The sequence below is a fragment of the Cibotium barometz genome, chromosome 41, assembly GCF_041138505.1.
Source record: "Cibotium barometz isolate CiBa-2024 chromosome 41, ASM4113850v1, whole genome shotgun sequence".
Taxonomy (NCBI): Eukaryota; Viridiplantae; Streptophyta; class Polypodiopsida; order Cyatheales; family Cibotiaceae; genus Cibotium; species Cibotium barometz.
Window position 1 is genome coordinate 7,031,263 of NC_141086.1, and position 20,977 is coordinate 7,052,239.

General features: G+C 46.8%; 1 protein-coding gene across 1 annotated transcript in view; it reads right to left on the reverse strand.

Moving 5' to 3' along the window:
• The window catches only part of VPS24.1 (SNF7 family protein), a 30,776-nt gene extending 9,999 nt beyond the window's left edge, over window positions 1–20,777 (reverse strand). The window contains exons 1-4 of the mRNA XM_086779921.1: window positions 20,476–20,777; window positions 20,102–20,178; window positions 13,391–13,493; window positions 13,140–13,261 (exon numbers count right to left, since the gene is read on the reverse strand). Of these exons, the coding sequence (XP_086636047.1) occupies window positions 13,140–13,261; window positions 13,391–13,493; window positions 20,102–20,178; window positions 20,476–20,587 (414 nt within the window). The 5' untranslated portion in view covers window positions 20,588–20,777. The remainder of the gene's footprint in view (window positions 1–13,139; window positions 13,262–13,390; window positions 13,494–20,101; window positions 20,179–20,475) is intronic.
• Window positions 20,778–20,977: the final 200 nt, after the last annotated feature.

The window sequence follows — 20,977 nt, forward strand, 5'->3', positions numbered from 1 at the left end:
TTTGCTGAATTTGGTGTTGCTTGGGCTGGTCACAGATGTGGTCCTGTTTGGGAAGGCGAAGGACCCTGTCTTTGGCGTAGAGGAGAAGGTGACGTGAAGGGGCGTCTGCCAGGTGCTCCTTGCTCACCAGCGATGCTTCTGTTCGCTACGACGCTTGCACTGCTCAAGCGATCACCAGCGCCCAGTCTACGCCCAGCTTCACGATCAGCTCTACACGACGAGAGCAGCATGGCGAAAGCATCACGCACACCGCTTCGTCAACTTCTTCACTCGACTGCTTCTTCGCCCGCCTGCTTCTTCGCTCGCCTGCCTAGAGGCTTACGTGGCCTATTATTTTGACGCCTTGTAGCGCTACGAGCTCGCCTTTACCTATCGGCCTGCTTCGCCTGTGTTCAGCGCAATAGTGGCTGCCGGCCACCTTTTCCTTCCGCCCACCTGCCTGCTACTGCTGTCCTCGCTTGGCTGTTGGGCAGCTGGGGCACCCCACGCAGCTGGCTGGGCAGCAGCCAGAAAAGATACAGGCAGCTCTGTCAGAGATTCAGCAGGCGACCAGTTCAAGAAAAATTCAGCAGGCGACCAGCTCCAAGAGAGGTTCAACAGGCGACCTTGCTCTGATACCAGTTGATGGGAGAAGGAACCTGAATTAGGGTTTAGAGATCATTCATGGGAGACATACACAGAGAAGCAAGGGAGAGAGAGAGAGAGAGTTGTGGGGATAAGTCAACTCATGAAAAGCATGAGTGTGTGACTCCCCTATCACACATGTATATTGCACTAGTACACATAGTGCACTTAGTACATTAAAAGTACTAAGTGTACTATGTACTATAACTTATGGGCTTGTACACACTATAAGGGTGGGCATAACGCCTTTACCCCAACACCCTTAAATGAAGGAAAAGAAAAAATCAGCATGTACATGATAATATACAAGGCCATATCAAGGCTGAAACTGGCCTCATCCAATGCCCATCAAGTGTCTGCAATGAGCAAACCGCTCTGGAGGCAAACTCTTTGTCAACAGATCAGCCGGGTTGTCATCCGTATGAATCTTAACAAGCTGAATTTGCTTGTTCTCTATCACCTCTCTGATGAAGTGATACTTCACATCCACATGCTTGGTCTTTGCATGAAAGACAGGGTTTTTTGCCAACTGGATGGCACTCTGACTGTCACAATGCAACAATGGAATATCCCCTCTATAACCCAAATCAACCACTAACCGAGATAGCCATAATGCCTCCTTGCAAGCCTCTGTGGCTGCAATATACTCGGCCTCTATAGTAGATAAGGCAGTGCACTTCTGCATCCTGGATATCCATGACACAGCACCTCCTGTGAATGTAAACACATAACCGGTAGTAGACTTCCGGTTATCTGGATGACCGGCATAATCCGAATCCGTGTAACCATGCACTAATGCATCCTGTTTACCAAAGCATATGCACATATCCTGTGTGCTCTTCAGGTATCTCATGATACCTTTCACTGCTTCCCAATGCTTCTTGCCAGGTTTGGCCATGTATCTAGAAACCACTCCCACTGCAAATGCAATGTCCGGCCTGGTAGCAACCATGGCATACATGAGACTGCCACAAGCTGAAGCATACGGAATCTTGGCCATATCAGCCCTGCCACTATCTGACTGTGGGCTGTCCATAGCACTGAGTTTCACATATGGAGGCAAAGGAGTACTAGTCTTCTTCCCCCCATCCATATTGAACCTCTGCAAAACTTTGCCAATGTATTCCTTCTGAGACAAATACAACACATGCTGATTTCTGTCCCGAAGTATCCGCATACCCAAGATGTGATTTGCATCACCCAAATCCTTCATATCAAAGGTCTGATGCAGCCTCTTCTTCAAGGCATCCATCTCTTTACGAGATTTCCCGGCAATCAACATATCATCAACATACAAGATGAGGATCAATAGACTGCCATCCAAAGCTTTCTTGGTGTATAAGCAGTGATCTATGTCACTTCTCCTGAAATCCTGGGATTTCATGAAGAGCATAAGCTGTGAGCCATCTGAAAACACAAGCCTCACATCACCTTTGCCAAGAATCTTGCATGCATGGTTGTCACCCAAATAAACTACTCCTTCATTGCCAGCAGTATACCTGACAAACAAGTCTTTGCATCCTGTGACATGAAAGGAGGCACCTGAATCAATGATCCATGAGTGCATATCATGACCATCTCTTGCAAGAAGTGAATGGGCATCAAGTGAAGACGTGAATAGGACTTCATCCTCACTGTCACCTGCATGTGACACATTGACTTCTTCAATCTTGACTTGACTCCACTTTTGCCCTTTGGCTTTGCATCTTTGGCTTCATCTTTGTCTTTATCTTTTCCTTTGCCCTTTTCCTTTTGATCATTCTTCCATTTGTAGCATTGCTTTTTGATATGTCCCTTCTTGCCACAATAATCGCATTCCAAGTCCTTTTTGGAGCGAGACTTGCTCCTTCCCCGTTCTTGGCTTTTACCCCTTTGCTGGGATCTCCCACGTGCATTCATGTTAGAAGTCATCTCCTGTCCACTTTTATACACTAGGGCCTTTGTTGTGGGTGTGCCCGCCCTTATGAGGTGTTTTCCCATTTTTCCCCACTCTCCGCATTTTTCTCCTATTTTTTCCCATTTTTCTGAGGCTTGGGAGGGCTGCCAGGTGATGCCAGGAGCACCCTATTGCTGGCCGACTGGATCTACATCAGTCGTGGGCTTCAGGGCTGCTGGCCGACTGGATTTGATCAGTCGTGGGCACCTGTTTTGCTGGCCGACTGCATTTATGCAGTCGTGGACCTCTTTCTTCAGTCGTGGACACTTTTAGTGCTGGCCGACTGCCCTTTCAGGGAGGTATATATAGGTCCTCAGCCCCCATGCCTTATTTGTATCATATCTCGGGATCTTCTTGTGTATATAGAGCAGAGTTACACGCCTACATCTCTCTCTCTCTTGTGCTGTTTTTCTGCCTGCGTTTTTTGCTCTTGTGTTCCCAGATTTGGTCATCATCTCCGCTGCGTATTCTGACATGGTATCAGAGCCCTAGGCTCTAGATAGGTCTTGGGATTTGTGTGAGCAAGAGGGGGGCTGTTTTGTGGCTGATTGGTGGACTGTTTTGGGCTGATCGGGAAGAGGAGAAGCAAGAGGAAGGCGGGCTGAATTGCTGGACAGCCACTTGCAGGTTTTAGTTCTCCTTTGTTCCCACCCACCCACCCTTTTCAGAGTACATCCCCGCTATGGCAGATCTGTTTGAGATGGCCGAGAGACATGTGAAGATCCCGACACTCCCCACGTTCCCGGTGGACCGTCAGTTGGACGGGAGCAACTACGGCATATGGAAGGTGATGATGGAATCCGTTTTGGAGTCTTACGACCTCGCCGATTTCGTCGTTGTTGGTGTTCCACGGCCGGAAGTAGAGGAAGGGGAGTTACCGTCAATCCGAAAGGACCGGGAGGCCCAGACACAGATGTGGGATCGTGTCAACGCCAGGGTCCGTTCGTTTATTTTCCTCAATTGCACACCACAGGTAATTAATCATGTAAAGCACATGACGCTGGCCAGAGGTATATGGCAGCATTTGGCCTCACTTTACAACAGAGTATCGCCCATGAAGAGGATTTCCTTGGAAGTACAGATGCGGGTTATGAGCCCTACAAAGTCGTCGACGATGCGGGAGCATATTAACAAGCTGCAGGCTCTTCAGCAGGAAGTTCTCCAGGCTGGGAAAGAGATATCGTCAGAGGGCATGGCCATCACGTTGCTGTCACATTTGCCCTCTTCGTACTCAGCATTCTACTCGTCTTTGATTACTAGTGGCAGGCTCAGCACCATCACATGGGAGGAGCTTGTGCCCATGGTCCTGGACCAGGAGGAACGATTTACGAACCCTCCTTAGGGTGGAGGTTCGGAGGCCTTTACTGGCCAACGGTCGAAAGGCCGTAACACGGGCAAGGGGAAGGCTTCGTCGGAGAAGTCTTCTGAGAAGATGTCCGTTAAGTGACCGCGAGAAACTGAAGGCAGAGAGGACCTATAATGATTGTGGCGAGAAAGGCCACTATTGGAGGCAGTGTCCCAAGCGGAAGACCGAGAAGGGTGAAGACTCCTCAGCAATCATGAAGACTCCGGCTTTTGTGCACCTGGAGGTGATGGACACCGATGCTTCATTTTCTTCAGGCAGGGAGGAGATTGGAGGACTCTCCGCAATGGATACTCGGGAGTGGATTCTCGATAGTGGTGCTTCCAGGCACATGACTCCTTCCCGTTCCGGTTTACAGGATCTCTGCAGGTGTTCTGGTCATATTCTTACTGGAGATACGTCCACTATCCCAGTTCACAGTGAGGGCAGGATGGAGATAGTTCCCGATGGCAGAGGGGGGAAGCATTCCTCCCAGGTGTTGTATGTTCCGGCACTTGGTTTTCATCTGTTGTCAGTGCATCAGGTTTGCAAGACTGGCGTACGGGTGGAGTTTGATGAGCATTTTGTTGCTCTCCGGGACAAAGCAATAGGCCAAGTGGTTTGGGAAGGTGGAGTGGAGAATGGAGTTTACAGGCTTTCAGCACTCTCTCTCCCAGGTCCTCAGGATTGTGATGAGTGGCAGTCTGGTAATGGCTACTCAAGTGTGGATACGCTGCATGTGCGGGCTTTCCGAGACCAGATGGTGGATAGCTTACCAGTAGTTGGCAGCAGTTGGCAGGAACTTTCCAGTACTGAGGTTGGTAGTTCTTGTGTTCGTGAGTCAGAGGAAGCTGAACAGGTCACTTATGCTCTGATGTCTCGTCGTGTTCGGGACATAGAACTTCCAGTAGTTGAGGATGTTCTTTCCACGGGGACCTTTCGGAAAGCCAGGCAGTTGGCAGGTGCTTACTTGCAGAAGGAGGTGGTTTCTCCAGGCTTTGTGGTTCCGGATTCAGAGGGGGTGGTTGACAGGTTTCAGAAGGCCTTGTGTGGTCTTCAGAAGGTTTCCAGGACTTATTTGTGCACCGTAACAGGTGTTGATCCTTGTGAGCAGTGTGATGTCTCTGTGACTCAGAAGCTGTATGGTTCATTGATCTGGTTGAGGGACACCAGATTGGACGGGAGCTTCCTGATGAGGCAGTTGAGCTCTTGGTTGCAGATGTCTCTTTGGGAGGCAGGATCGCGTTTCCTGTGGATTCTACAGCATGCGAAGGATCATGGACTCTTGTACACAGGAGGGGGATTGTTGGATGGAGTCCGACTCCGCGGTTGGAGGGACTCGGTTTGGGGAGGAGATTCAGACACGAGGGGATCTACTTATGGCCCAGGAGCAGTTTTACGGAGCAGGAGGAGGTTGCATGGCAGGTTTGGGCTTCCACTGGTGACTGGAGGAACCCATGGTCATCCAGAGGCACTTTGTTCGTGAACAAATCGTTGCTGATGACATCTTGCTGGAGTTCTGTTCGACGGAGGACAGTACGGTGGACCTCTTCACGAAGTCGCTCTCAGGATTTGCTCAGGCGGCACCCCAGCTCCCAGTGGTTGGTCACACAGCCAGCAGCTGAGAGGGGGTGTTAGAAGTCATCTCCTGTCCAGTTTTATACACCAGGGCCTTTGTTGTGGGTGTGCCCGCTCTTATGAGGTGTTTTCCCATTTTTCCCCACTCTCCGCATTTTTCCCCTATTTTTTTCCATTTTTCTGAGGCTTGGGAGGGCTGCTAGGTGATGCCAGGAGCACCCTATTGCTGGCCGACTGGATCTATATCAGTCGTGGGCTTCAGGGCTGCTGGCCGACTGGATTTGATCAATCGTGGGCACCTGTTTTGCTGGCCGACTGCATTTATGCAGTCGTGGACCTCTTTCTTCAGTCGTGGACACTTTTAGTGCTGGCCGACTGCCCTTTCAAGGAGGTATATATAGGTCCTCAGCCCCCATGCCTTATGTGTATCATATCTCGGGATCTTCTTGTGTATATAGAGCAGAGTTACACGCCTACATCTCTCTCTCTCTCTTGTGCTGTTTTTCTGCCTGCGTTTTTTGCTCATGTTCCCAGATTTGGTCATCATCTCCGCTGCGTATTCTGACAATTCATTGCATTGGACTTTCCAACAAAATTGTTCTTCCTGTTCATCTCTTCTTGAAGGAGAGCACCCTCCACATCTGCATATGACAGCATAGCATTTGAATTGCTAGTGGCTGTCCTGAATGTGTCCCAACTCTCTGGCAAAGTGCATAAGAGAAAGGTGGCTTTGAACTCATCGTCCATTGCCAACTTTTGATTGATGACCTGGCTAACAATACCATTAAACTCATTTAGATGGGCTGTCATAGACGCCCCTTCCTTCATTTGAAGACCTATGAGTTTCTTCAACCAATACACTTTGCTTGAGGCACTTTGCTGGGCATACAAGTCCTGCAATCTTTGCCACATTCCCCAATCCGTCTTCTCTTCACGTATGCTGAAAAGTAAAGTGTCTGACACAGACAACATGATGGTGGATCTTGCCAGCTCATCCATATCTTCCCATTCTTCAGCAGTAAGAGAAGCGGGCATTACACCCCTTTCTTTGATGGGCTTGTGTTGCTTCTTTTGGAGCAACACCTTATAGCACTGAGTTTGCCAAATGTCATAATAATGTGAGCCTTCAAGCTTTTTGATGTGAAGCAATGAAGAGCTCTCACCTGTGGTTGCCATAGCAATATGCAACCTTTGACACAGTAAATGCCTGACTCCCTGCAAGATGTGCAAACACTGCACCAAAAGCACACAAAGTGCTCACAGTTGTTCTCCCAAAGTTTATCTCCCACTGCGGAAGCACAAATGCAACTCTACTCCCACTGTATGTGATAAAATCACCAAAATCTGGTTGCTGCAGATTTATGACAGCACCTTAGATGTGCTCTGTTCCCCTTCCAAAGTACTGTACAACAGTACTAAGTGCTCACCAATGATGTACCAAATCTGTACCGGCAAGTACAGCAGCTGAAAATGAACCTTGTCCTCACTCAAATCAATGTACAGCCATGCCAAAACTTGTACAAAGTTGTACCAAATCTGTACCAGCAAGTACAGCAACAATAAATGCTCTCCTAGCTGTCCAAATGAGTGAAAATCAGACCTTGACAGTCCCTACCATTGCATACAACAGTCCCGGACTGAAATTGAGCAAAAGCCCCTTGACTGCAAGTGGATTTCTGAGGGTTCAAAGCATAAAAGTCTTCCCTGCTGCTTTGCCAAGCTCAACAAGCATAAAATCTTGAAAAACCCCTTGATTTAAGATCAATTTCTGATCATACATGGTACATTGACGCACATGAAGGCATCCAGAGTCTTCACAATGCTTCCGCCTGGCCACATATACATCCAATACATAAAAGCCCCTTGATTCAATGGCACATTGAGTGCTTGACAGGCATCAACACATTGCCCAAAGCATCAAATGCCAATGCCTGCATGCAAATCAACTCAATTGGCACAAAAGCCCTTTGATTTGCACTCCAATTTCCTGCAATTTTGCCCCAAATGTGAGATTGCTCACATCATACAGCATGTATGAATGCCCAATGGCACAATTACATCAAAAGCCCCAAATTTTGACATCCGATTTCTTGCAAATTGATCCTGAATGTGACCAATGTCACCTGATTGTTGCCAATTTCGCTCAAAATCTGAGCAATTTGGACCTGTACCTGCTCAATTGAGGTGTACCTGCTCAATTGATGATTGGACATGCAAATTCCAAAATTAAAGCAAATACCTCAGGCAATTTCTGATTTATGTTGCAGAAAAGGGGGTGTCGTCGTATTTGATCTGATTCGTGAACTGATGATGCTGCTGCTGTGTAGGTATTGAGAGGGCAGCTGTATTGCTGAAGGCGACCAAGATGCAGGCGCATGCGAGGTAGGCGCACGGAAGGCACTGGGCTGAGTGTGGCGAGATGGCCACGGCACAGATAAAGCGATGCCGCCTCCGACTAGTGGCCAACGCTACACGCGACGTGACCTCCACGGGGACACGTAAGCGTGCCCTTTGTTACGCCTTGACCAGCGCTACACGCGATGAGCTGAGCGCCGCCCGCCAGTGATGGCACCACAACCGCGTACTGCAGAGTCTTTGACTCCCACGACGCTTCGAGAAAGTCACCTGCCAGCTGGCAGCATTTAGCTCTGGGCGCCTCACCTGCTGCGAACGCTGTTGCCCTGTGGTGTGCGCTGCTACGCCTTGTGGCCAGGAGTCTGACGCCCAACGACTCGTGGAGGTGCAAGCGTACAACGAGCTGGTTTGCCCCTGTTCTGCACACAGCAGCTTCACATGTGCCTTGGCCCCTACACAAGCTTCTGCCCACGCAGCACACCCAGGCGACTAGTTCTGATGCAGCACGCAGGTCCGTACAGTACACGCAGGCTCTGATACCAGTTGAAGGGAGATTAGAGTTAGGGTTTCATGTGGGAGACATACACAGAGAAGAAGGGAGAGAGAGAGAGAGAGAGAGAGAGAGAGAGAGAGAGAGAGAGAGAGAGAGAGACATGTGGGGATAAGTCAACTCATAGAATATAAGTGTGTGACTCCCCTATCACACATGTATATTTGCTCAAGTACACATAGTGCACTTAGTACATTAAAAGTACTAAGTGTACTATGTACTATAAAACTTATGGGCTAGTACACACTATAAGGGTGGGCATAATGCCTTTACCCCAACAAGATGCTAGTGCTCAACCCAACAATGAATGTTGCTGTTCGTTTCTAGCCCTTCCTTGCCTTGAATCAAGGACCCTCTCCAGAAGAACTTCCGAAAATGTATGAGATACTGTACTGAAGGCCCAGTCAATCCTTGTATAGGTGTGCCCGACAAGCTGCTCGGGGACTGCCCTGCTTGCTACCTTACACGTGTCAGGGCTACCTGAAACTTATGCGCAAAACCCCAAAGGGAGTCTTCTGCCATGTCGTTAATGGCATGTTCCAACAACAATAGAAACTCCTCCCAGAGTCCAATGCTCCTCACGATAACACTGAATCATAGTCTTCATTGTCTTGTTCATGGTCTTCATTGTCTTGTTCATCTGACTGATTCTCTATGAGGTGGAATGCGTACTACGCTGTAACTTCCTCCCCATACCGTAGAACAAGGTCTTCCAAAATACTCCTTTGAGCATGGGAACCCTGTTCAAGATTATCTTCTTCGGAAGTCCATGCTACCAAAACACTCCCGGATGAAAAGCCTAGCCACCTCCTGAGCATGTACACCTAACTTGCGAGGGACGAGGTGTGTATTGTCATGACCCTGTGAATTTGTGCAGTGTATGTGTGAGCATGGTGGTCGGTGTGCAAGACATATTTTTAATGTTCACACTTAAGGCAAGGGTGACATTAGGAATTAATAAGGTCCTTTTTACATAATCCCATGTGGGGACAAATGTTTGGAGGGGACAAAGGTTTTTAAAACCTTTAAAACAAAAGAACACTCCTTTTAGAGAGTCATGGCCCTTTTGGGAGGTTCCACGTTATTTTTGGAGGACTCTTTTTCTTTAGGAAAAAACGGCTGCAGCTACACATGGAGAGAAGGTTGGCACACAGGTGGCTGCAGCAAAGAGGGGTGTTTTTCTCTTTTAGAGGGGCTGGCAGCTGGATTGGAGTTAGACGCAGGTGCTAGGGTTGTGGAAAAGCAGGCGGGCTAGTCGGGCAACATGCTTGGTCTTTACTTGTGCACAGGTGGCTGCAGCAGAAACGTACAGTGGACGGAGAGCAAGGCTGGACTGTACGTTGGTTAGGCAGGCGGTGCACAGGGGCTGCACAGCAGGTGTTTTTCCTCCTTGTAACAGGCGTTGCACGTTTTCCTTCTCTCTCTAGGCGACTGGCTGGGCTACAAAGAAGACAGTTTTGGACTGCACGTGGCCAGGACTGCAGGCTGACAGGACTGTCTTTCTCTCTCTAGTGGAGGGTGACAGGTTGCAGGAGAAACAAGGAAGAGGACTGTTGCTGGACAGAGACAGCCGACTACTATTCTCTCTCTCTTTCTTTTTACAGGCTTGTGGGCGGTGTCAGACACACACAAGTTAAAGCTCTTCTTTCTCCGGCTCGTGGGTGGTTCAGGAGTGCTACTCTTGGTCCCTTGTGAGAGGAGGGATTTGCAGCCTAAGAGGGCAGAAATAGGAGCATATCTAACATGTTTTTGGAAGAGTCTACGGGCTGATGTATGGCTGTGTTTTTGGCTATGTGCATGGGCCAATTGGATGCGTATTCAGGGCCTCATGGATGTACTATCTTGGCAGATTAGAGGTGAATCACAGTGCAGTGTTTTGGGCACAGGGCTGTGTGAAACCTCTATGCTAAGAGGACAAGAGGACTGACAGTTTGGACATGCATATGTATAAGCCATGTATGGCCATGATCTATTCAGTTGAACTCTTCAATTGAATGTGAATAAAGAAATACTGAAAGGGGCGCCAAGCTTTGGGGCCACCAGGTGTCGTCGTTTTGGTGTGTAGGAGCACTCTAGCTCCCTTTTGTTTGTCCTATTTGCTGATTTACAGCTGTGTTTGGGTGACTGCACTTTGGTTTCTACCAAAGGCCAGTTTCATGTATCCTTACTCAAACCCATCCACAAATTTAAGAATACCTTTCTAGAACCTCCAACTCTTCAGCAATCCAACCACAAAGTCCATAGAAATATTTTCTAGAGCCGGCAATGGATGAAGCTTGATAACTACCTTCTTGGTGTATGGCTTGAACTTTCAATGAATTGGCAAAACTATGTGTGCTCATGCACATCCTGCTTCATGTGAGGCAATTAGAAGAGACAACTTCTCCAACATTAGACCCTCACAGCGGTATCTTGAGCCAAACATTATGGGCTTCATGTAAAAGCCTGACGATAATCACCACCCTTGGCTTCTAATGGCCAATCCTTCCATCCACAAATGGTGAACTCAGAAGCAATGCTCTACATGTCTTGCTCTAATGGTCCTGAAAATCCAGGTCCCTAGCATACCTACTCTTCATTGGCACACGCTTGAATTCTTGCCCTTCCTAGAGGACTAAGCTAGATCACGGTCCCCCACAATTGTCTTTGGCATGCCATGATGCTTGAAGATTTGGGCCAAAAATATCTTCACCATATGCTATGGCTTTTGTAGCATTATATGTTAGTGATGTGTATGAACACAGTTAGGACCGCCGGGGCACTTTTTCCCTCACTAGGAGGTTTTTTCCCCCGTGCGTATGTACACCCTCTTATCTACTCATTTTGGGGAGTGTACTTATCTTTTGTATCTAGCACACATTTGTTCATACTAATCTAGTGAGTTTGTGTCCTCTCAAGCTTCTCTATCTTGCTATGGTGGTGTTGACAATTGGGCTGGGCGGAGGTGGAGTTCTGGGTACTAGTGCCACCAGGAATGGGCGATGTACAAGGACGCAGAATCAACAGCTGACAACGGGCATTCATGGCTGCGCACAAGGTTGACTGCAAGGGTTTCACAGCTGTGCACAAAGGGGCGACCAGCAGGATATCGACCAGAGCTCTGATACCAAATGTTAGCCAATGTTTCACTGCAGCAGCAGCAACACACACCCAGACACACAGTTCAGCAAGTACACAATCGTGAGAGAGAAAAGCGCATATAACTCGATAGTGATAGCATTAGATAATGAGTGGTGCCAAGTACAAACCATAAAGAACACCTAAATGATAAAAGTTAGGAGGGTGTTCACATGCCCCGCTACCACTGATAAATGTCCACACTTAATTTTTTATGGTGAGGTTGTTCAACGCCACACAAACACATACTACCGTCCTCCTTGACCAAGAAGATAAGTGGCGAGGAGCTCAGACAAACCAACCCTTTGGCCAATATTTCCTCCAATTGTTGCTTGAGCTAGTCATTATGTGAAATGGGTTCACACATCTAGACCTAGAAAATGACTTTGACAGGTGCCTATCCACCTGACCAACTGGAGATGCTCTGTCGAATCACAAAAGAAACAAGCCCGGCAGCTTTCTTTTGGTGCAATACTCATCATCTTAGGTGAGACGAGGCACCGAGCCGATGTGGAGGTGGTGTGTCACAACCATAAAGATGGAACCAGCAAGGCACAAAATTTTGTACATAAGCTGGAGAGTTTTGGGACATACTCAAGCACCTGAGAAATTCTACATACTCTATAGAAACATGTTTCTGAACAAGATTGATCTCTTGACAATAATGCTTCGCCAACGATTTGACTTCGTTAACTACACAAGGCACCCTTCACGTTACTAAGAATTAAGGACTGCATATCATAGTTGTCAAAACCTCCCAACATAATAAACAATGACAACCCCTTTTAAGTGTTATGAAAACGGTACAAGATGAGAACAGAAATCCCAACCTCAAGCCATAGGAATAATTGTATTCCATGGACAGGATCAAGTTGATAAATACGCAACGTAGCTTCGCGACGAGGAAGTGACATTGAAGGCATACCATAATGGAAATGGCACAGTTGCACTTAATGACATTGCTCACAACCTCTTGATAAGTTGATCGGCATCTAGGTAGGACAACATTTTCCTGACACCAAACTTGGTGTGATGCTGTGTTCGCCGATCTGGCCTTTCCCAAGTTGTCTTCCAATGCTGTTGTCAATGGCATTGGGAAGGGTTAGCTGGCAAGTTGCAATCCAAACACTCAACGGGATTGGCAACAGCTCCACCCCGGTAAAAACATGAGAATGGGCTTTTCTTGCAATGCTTGCTGCTCTCTCAGGCTGGGTTGCCTTCTCACATTAATTGGAAAAAGGGGGAGCAAGGAGCCCTTTAAAACCCTTCTTCCAGCATCAAGGCAGATTGGTCCCCCTTCTCTACTCCATGGACCATGACCAGCATTTGAAGGAGGGCTGCGCGACTGATTGGGCCCTGATAACCCCACAGTCCAGTCAAAGCCCTTTCTTTAGTTCTGTCTGCCCATGCATCACATGCCTCTCTGGGGTCTTACACGTGTCTGCCCTATCCACCAAGGTGTGAACATGTCCCCAGAAACGACTGGAATGCTGAAAGTTTGGCAGCAGATCCTTGGCAGAGACTGCCAGCCCTTCTTTCTACTCTACTACAGCATAATATGAGACAGGGTCTACCCTGAGGTGCCTAATGACATATAACGAGTATAGTTTGTATGAGACACAAATGAATAGATATACCTTTGTCATTTCTTTGGTGAATTCCTGCATAGTGGCTGATATTTCAGGTGCCTTCATCAGCCCATTCACAAGCTTCATGACTTCAGAACTCTTGGATAGATGCCCCACAACTTTTGCAGTTGCTGCATGCATGCAAAGAAGGGTATTAAATTTTATTTTATTTTTTCGATCATGTAAGATGCATGGATCTCACTATGAAACCCACGGGAAAACTAACACAAGTTAATCAAATAAACTTTAGGTCCTCTTACCAACACTTTCTCCAAGATGCATGGAGATTGAGTTCAATTGTGCCGTATTCTCATAAAGTCGAGTAACAACTCGCCTTGATCGTACAATTTCCTTGGCTAATGCCTGTCATAATCCAGAACAAAAACTGCTTTGTACTTAGCAATTTATTCTAAAAACATTGCTTAAGAAGAACCTTGAAAGCATCTCAATACCTCCATAACGTAAATCAAACAACTATCTTTAACAACTAAACCATGCATCAACTCCTAAGGCTAATCAGTGCAGCATATACATTCTTGCATTGTGAATTTTAAATAAAGAAATTCAATGTTGGTAATAACAACATGAGTGCTTAACTTAATGGAGATTAACACAAAAACACAAATTAAGCTGCAGATTAACTTAAATCTCCGCGTAAGCCTGAATGAAAGCACGCAATAGACAAGATAGATGTAGACTTAATCTCCTATCTCTATTACTAAGATGAATGAATATTTACAATAATTGCTGATGATAAAAAACGTGATGATGCTCATGGTATGCCGGGTGTGGCCTTATCTTGCTTGCTCACCACTGCCTCCGAGCATATGCCTAAACTCATCAATGACCCTACGCCCGGGCCCCGAGCCCTCTATTTATACTGTAGTCCCCCGAGTAAGGAGTGTAGACGGATGGAAGACGTCGAGGTAGAGCCCAAGTCAAATAGAGAGAGAAGATAGGGAGAGGGCGTGATAGTAGGGTTTAGAGAACTTTGCACAAGACACACACACTAAGTGGGAAACAGGCCCAACCCCCTTTCAAGAATTTATTCAAGAACAATCCACGGGCTTGCAAGTCAAGAGCAATACATCAATAAATACAAAAGCAAACAAACATGCCGATGTAGAAACCCAAGTCGTAGTTGATGTCGAGGCACGAGATCCTGTTACCGAGCACACCACGGGGATGACCCACCAGATCTCTCACCGGGTAGTACCAAATCCAACGTACCCCAAGCTTGTAAACAGGGTACACAAAGTGATAAGTCCAGATGATGGAGCATACGATGTTCAGCAGCTGATCAATCACCCAATCCGGAGTAGAAACAATTCAAAGGGCTCGTACGGCAATGTACGATCAGATCAAGTCCACGTGGTTGTATGGCAGCAGTCAGCCAGCGTAAAACAGCAAGTGGCGACAGTTGTACGGCGGCACAACAGCAGTTCGGTCAGTGTAGATCGACAAGAGGCGACGGCAGCCAGATCTGCAGGCAACAGCTGTGGTAGTCCAGTCATGCGGCGGTCAGCAGCGCAGAACAGTGGCACAGCAGCAGTTTCGTACGACGCAGTCCAGTCGACAGCAGCAGTAGGTCAGCGCAAACAGCAGGCCAGTTTGTGGCAGTAGAACAGCAAGCGATGCACATTTCCGTACAGACTGTAGCGATCCATTCAGTGTACGGACAGATGACGTGGCACACGCAATTGGCAGCGACGTCCAGAACAACAAGCGCCGATGATAACTCCACCCTTGGATGTTCATGAGGATCAAGAGAGGTTCATGCTTATTTTATACCTGAGGGGGGGGTCTTGCTTTTTGCCCAAAAGCTATCCATGCTTTGCTTTTTTTTTGCTTTCCTCTTTTTACTTTTTACAATAAAATGCTTTTCAAATACAGCCAATCTTTTACGAAGCACTTTTGTGCTTTGCTTTTCCAACTTTAGGGTCTTGCTTTTTGGCCCTAGGATTGCTTTTTGAAAAAAAGCAGCTTTTTGCTTTTTGGTCCTGCTCAATCCCCTCTTGCCAATGATGCTCATGGCTCGTGGTCAACTCATTTTGACTTTTTTGCTTTTCTCTACCTTTTGACCAAAACTGGTTTTTCATGTGCAAACTTTATGGTTCCTATCCCCATGCCTTGTTCCACCAGTCCAGTGTCCAAGCAAGGGTTCCATCATGTGAAAAGTCTTGGGAAGGCCAAATAGTTGCTTCCCTCCTCTTATATCGCAATTGTCCTCAACCGTGGAATACGAGTGTACCAAGTATATCCATATGTTCCAAGTACTAGCCCATCTGGTGAGCTTGTGCATCTCGACATCCCCTTATCTAAGATGTCATCTGGTAACATCTCAATGCCTTATCTTTGACCAATGGCTTGTCTTTGATGGTTTTTCTTCATGACCTATTAGATGTGTTAGATAAAAGAAATCTCTTGCAAAACCTAGACACAATGTAGTCAACAAACAAGTATGCATTGTTCGCGTCTACTAGGTATTCCAAGCACTGGCCAGGTAGTCTGGAGCCTAGTGGACTATCACATGCCATAAATCCAAGCATTGTCCATACATCAAAAACAGCACACAAAAGTCAAAGAAATTTAAATATACATCAATACGCAATGCATATGTAAAGATCCTCATGTTCATGGATTGTCCTGTCATGGTCGAGCATCCAGTCTCATCGGAAACCGCTCCTAAGCTATCTGGCTCCCCAAGGAAACCACTCAATCAATCGTAACCACTTATCTGGGCCATCTAGTCACTATGACCGCCTGAGTGTTCATCAATGCAATCATCTAGGCCATCTGGTGTCTCGGACCGCCCGACTGTCAAATAGTCATCTCGGCCATCTGGTCGCAGTGACCACCTGACTATCAAATCCAACACAGTCATATGGGCTATGTGGTCACTATGACCACCCGACTGTGAAATCCAAGGTATCTAGCACAAAGGTTGCCCAACGGGTCATCTAGCATCATTGCCACCTTAATACAAATCTCGCTCCTTGGGTCATTTGGTATGTGCAACCTATTAGAGGTCATCTCCTGTCTATATATATACACACTAGAGCCTCTGTTGTGGGTGTGCCCGCCCATATTAGGTGTTTTCTCATTTTTCCCCACTCTCCATATTTTTTTCCCATTTTTTCCTATTTTTCCCATGGTGTGGGTGGATGCCCTATGCTGGCAAGATGACTGAGAAGCTGGCCGACTGCAGTGTGCACTCGTGTGCATGTGTTCATTCCCTAGAGCACGCCGACTACTTCTGTTCAGGTCGTGGACCTTTTTTAGCTGGCCGAATGGAGGACACTCAATCGTGAGGCCGACGACTGTTTTTTCCACTGGCCGACTGGGTATATGGGGCCATATAAAATGGCCCCATGGCCCCCACTCCATTGTATCATAGTTTCGGGATTTTTCTTGTGTATTTAGAGCAGAGTTACACGCCTCTCTCTCTCTCTCTCTCCATTGCTGTATTTTTCTGCACTTGCTCTTGTGTTCTCAGATTTTGTCATCATCTCCGCTGCATATTCTGACATGGTATCAGAGCTCTAGGCTCTTGATAGATCTTGGGAATGGTGTGAGCAAGAGGGAGACTATTGTGTTGCTGATTGGTGGACTGTTCAAGAAGAGGAGAAGCAAGAGGAAGGCGGGCTGATTTGCTGGACAGCCACTTGCAGGTGTAAGTTCTTTTTTTTTCCCACCCACCCACCCTTTTCAATTACTTCCCCGCAATGGCAGATTTACTTGAGATGGTTGAGAAGCATGTGAAGATCCCGACACTCCCCACATTCCCAATGGACCATCAGTTGGACGGGAATAACTACAGCATCTAGAAGGTAATGATGGAATCTGTTCTGGAGTCTTATGACCTTGCTGATTTCATTGTTGTTGGGGTTCCACGGCCAGAGGTAGAGGAAGGGGAGTTACCCTCGATACGGAAGGAACGCGAGGGACAGGCACAGCTGTGGGATCGTGTCAATGCCAGGGTCCGTCCATTCATCTTCCTCAACTGCACACCGCAGGTAATCAATCATACCCCAACACATCATTGGCAATATCAAAGAACTTCAAGTTGGCAAGCTGATTCTCCAAGGCAATCTTCTGATAGAGTTCTCTCTATGATACCTCCTTTGATTGGCATCCCACAATTCTTTTGCAATCTCATCATCATTGTCATCAAATTGACAAGCAACAAATGGTTTAATGTTGAAGATGATGAACGCATGTGCCCGAGCATCCTTATCAAGCCAGGCATCGATTTCATCTTGAGGAGAAGTCGCAATTGGCTTGATGTCGGCCCCGGTAACAATACCCCATAGCCAATGATACCAGAGTAAAGTCTTCATCTGCAAAGACCAATCAAGGTAGTTGGTCCCATCTAGGATGGTCCTTGGAAAGTTGGGGAATAGATAAAGAGATGACAATCGATGTAGAAGCCATGGAATCCTCCTCTTGAATCTACAGCGGAAAGGCTGCAAGTAGGCACCCGGGGGCTGCCCACTCTAAAATACATCTGATAAATATGTTGCATAAATGGTACAACAAATAGAATAAATGCTGGAGATGAACACAGTCCAACAACCAACAACACTTAGTATAGCTGAGCCTCAGGCTTTGATACCACTAACATGCAAAAGCTCTGGGTAGTCTTCTTTCAGCCCTAAGCACTACATAGGAGCTCTTGATGGAAGAACAATCAACATAGATAGAGAAGAGAGAGAGAGAGAGAGAGAGAGAGAGAGAGAGAGAGAGAGAGAGAGGGGGGGGGGGGGAGGTTGTGTTTCAGTATATTCATATTGTACAAAAAAAATACAATGTTCTGGCAGCCATAGGCAGCCCCAAATTGGTAAGAATGTTGTCCTACCTAGTCTAATCTATGATCAATCCCTTGGGAGGGATCACATAAAATGAATGATTCTTGGCTAAGCCTTACATAGGCTCCTAGACACCCAATAATGATGCCGTTGAAGCTACCAACCAGCCCATGAATGCTTTGCAAACCTGGCTAACCTGGTCTTGATGGGGATCCATTCTGCTGTCCTCCTGCGCCATGTTCATGCCCTAAATTGTCTGTTTATCTACTACAAATCACGAATTAGCTTTGGATCAGCCATGTCCATGTGTGTGCACATGACACATGGAGACAGTACTCGAGATGGATTATGAAGGTGAGGAGTCAAAAGCTTCTCACGAAGACACAATGCATGAGGATGAGTTGTCGAACCTACACATCGACCACATGGAGGAATCTCTCAATATAGAGGACTCTAGAGAAAGAGAGTATGAAGCATGAAAAGCTCAGATCATCAAGGAGATAACAAATTGCGTGATGGCAGAGGTCATGACAGGAAGGATAATTGTCGTGATGGAATCACCTAGGGTTGAGAAGCAGCCCAACACCAAGAGTGTCGGCCCAAGTGGGGGTAGAGCTTCCAAGACAACACGAGCTCCTTGGAGACGCGATCACAAAAGAAGTTATTTCCGTGCAAGTACCTTTACCTAAGATGCAATTGTCAGAGCCAGTAGATTCCCGAGGATGTGGATCTCTCCGAATCCAGTTTGGAGTAGGATGAGATCAGCCTGACAGATCCTAAGAAGGTGGATCTCTCCAAATCCTAGTTGGAGGATGATGAGGTCAACCCGCCAATTTTCAAGGAGCTTCAAAAGAGTCTCTCCGAATCCAATGAGGAGAAGGATAAGGATACATGTAATTCAACACGTCCAGTGGACATGGAGCAAAGCCTACAAATGGACCAGAGTGGAATCGGTATGAATCGAAGTAAAGGCATATGAAGCCTAAAGATGGACCAAAGCGGAATTGAAGTAAATGTGTATGAAGTAAGGGCTCCCATTTTACTAGGAGGGGATGTCATGTGTAGCATCATATCCATGAGTGCCACATGGATATGCTTTCTCGTTTGCAGTCAATATCTTGGCAAGATAAGAGGTAGGATATGACCTATTTAAACTTCTTTGGCAACCTAAATGGTGCCGAGATGTACCAAGGACATGCGACAATGGATGGGACACTTTTGGGGTAGGACACAAAATATGACTTCTTGGACATTGTTTTATGGGCTGAAAAGGGAAAAACGACTTGAACACAACTTCCCCACTTGTAGCCTATAAAAGAAGGGATTAAGGCACTTCATTATGCATCCATATGCCAAAGTCTGCAAGACCAGAAGCAAGGTAGCAAGGACACGTTTGTGGATCAGCAAGAGCTACTTCTCTTGTGCGTTAGCAAGTGAAGGACAGCATGAGTTTTTGATATGCATCTTAGGATGGCATGCATGAACTGGATCTAAGTCTACATCCAAGCACCATTGTACATATTCATGTTTTGGAATATACAATAGATTAGGGTTACATCTTTTGTCTTCTGTGTTTGCTAAACATAGGACTAACATTAATCTCTTTTGCTTAGTGTTAATCATGATCACACTTCCACAATGCATGTAACGCCCATCCGGCTGCAAGTGTGCCAACTATGCTATCCTTATAGCCTCTATCGTCTACCTCCTCCTCTTTGTCCTTTCAAAATACAAGAAAAATACCAGTCAATTGAGCTCCAATGTCCAAGAATTTGCCATTTCAACAAAGTGAATTCTATTGGACACTCACCATGGCCCAAAAATGTCCTTGGCGTGACATCCTATGCTTGCATGGCTTGTTGACTCTGTGTCAACTAAAAACAAGGCTTGTGTTGGTCTCAAAAAAGCCATATTCCCATGACTAGTGTGATACATTCTAACCTCTTCACCTTGCTATAGATGCTAGGAAATTTAAGAAGCTAGAGCCTCCGCGTGCATCAATGGTGTCCTTACTAGCCCTGAGGATTTCATTTGGGATTCAGACCTCTCTTCTTAACAGTAAAAATACAGTGAAATCGTGTCAGTAGCACTTGGGAGGAAGGAAAAGGGGAGGAGAGATGGGAAAGGGATAGGGAAGGGGGAGGGGGGATAGGATGCACTGACCTTTGCAGAAACCATGTCGTTTCTTTTAACAGCCTCCTTGATAGCCTTCTGCACACCTTTCTCTTCACGCTGAATGTCTGAAAAAACCAGATCGACAGTGGAAGATCAAAATGGTCGTCAGAGGCCCTCAAAAGCAAACAATCCAAGTGATCTTACATGCATCTAAACATTCAAAGAGCATGTTTTAGGCTTCCCAACTCTACGTAGAGACATCGTAATCACCTCAAAGTCCGGTTTAAACGACGTGGAGATCACGCCCTAAACAAACCCTAATCAGATTTTGATTCTCTTAATAAGGAAATAGTGTAGCTGCTGAGCCCTTAAATGGAGCCCAAAAACCCTAAAACGATCATTAAAACCATACAGGAGCTTACCCCGAACCTGCCGTTCGACGTTGCGTGCCTCCTGTCTGAGCTTGCGTTGCCAGTCGCGCAACTGCTGCTGGGGGTTGGCTTTAGGCCGGAGCATGTTCTTCATGGCCTCCATGATTCTCAATTGAGGCGCCTGTCAGCGATCGTCAAGGGCTCTGGTGGACGAAGAGGAAGTCGCTTAACAGTTTACCAGACCCAGGTTTCAGATTGACAGGTCTAACGTCCGGACTCTCGCCCTTGCAAGCGTGCGTGCGTGTGGACTGTTGTCCGGGTGGTAGTGCTCAGGGAGAGGTTCCTCTCCAAAAGAGAGAGTAAAGGTGGATAGGAACAAAACTAAAGTGCATGGAGGGAATAAACATGCCCTCCTTTCTTTTCTTACGGTTTCTCTTTTTTCCTTCTTGATCAAGTGCATGAACATAACCAAGTCCCTCTCTCACCATTGTAGCTAAGCTGCATACAAGCCAACTGGCAAGGCCGAGGCCTTTTCAAATGAACTCCAGGGCTT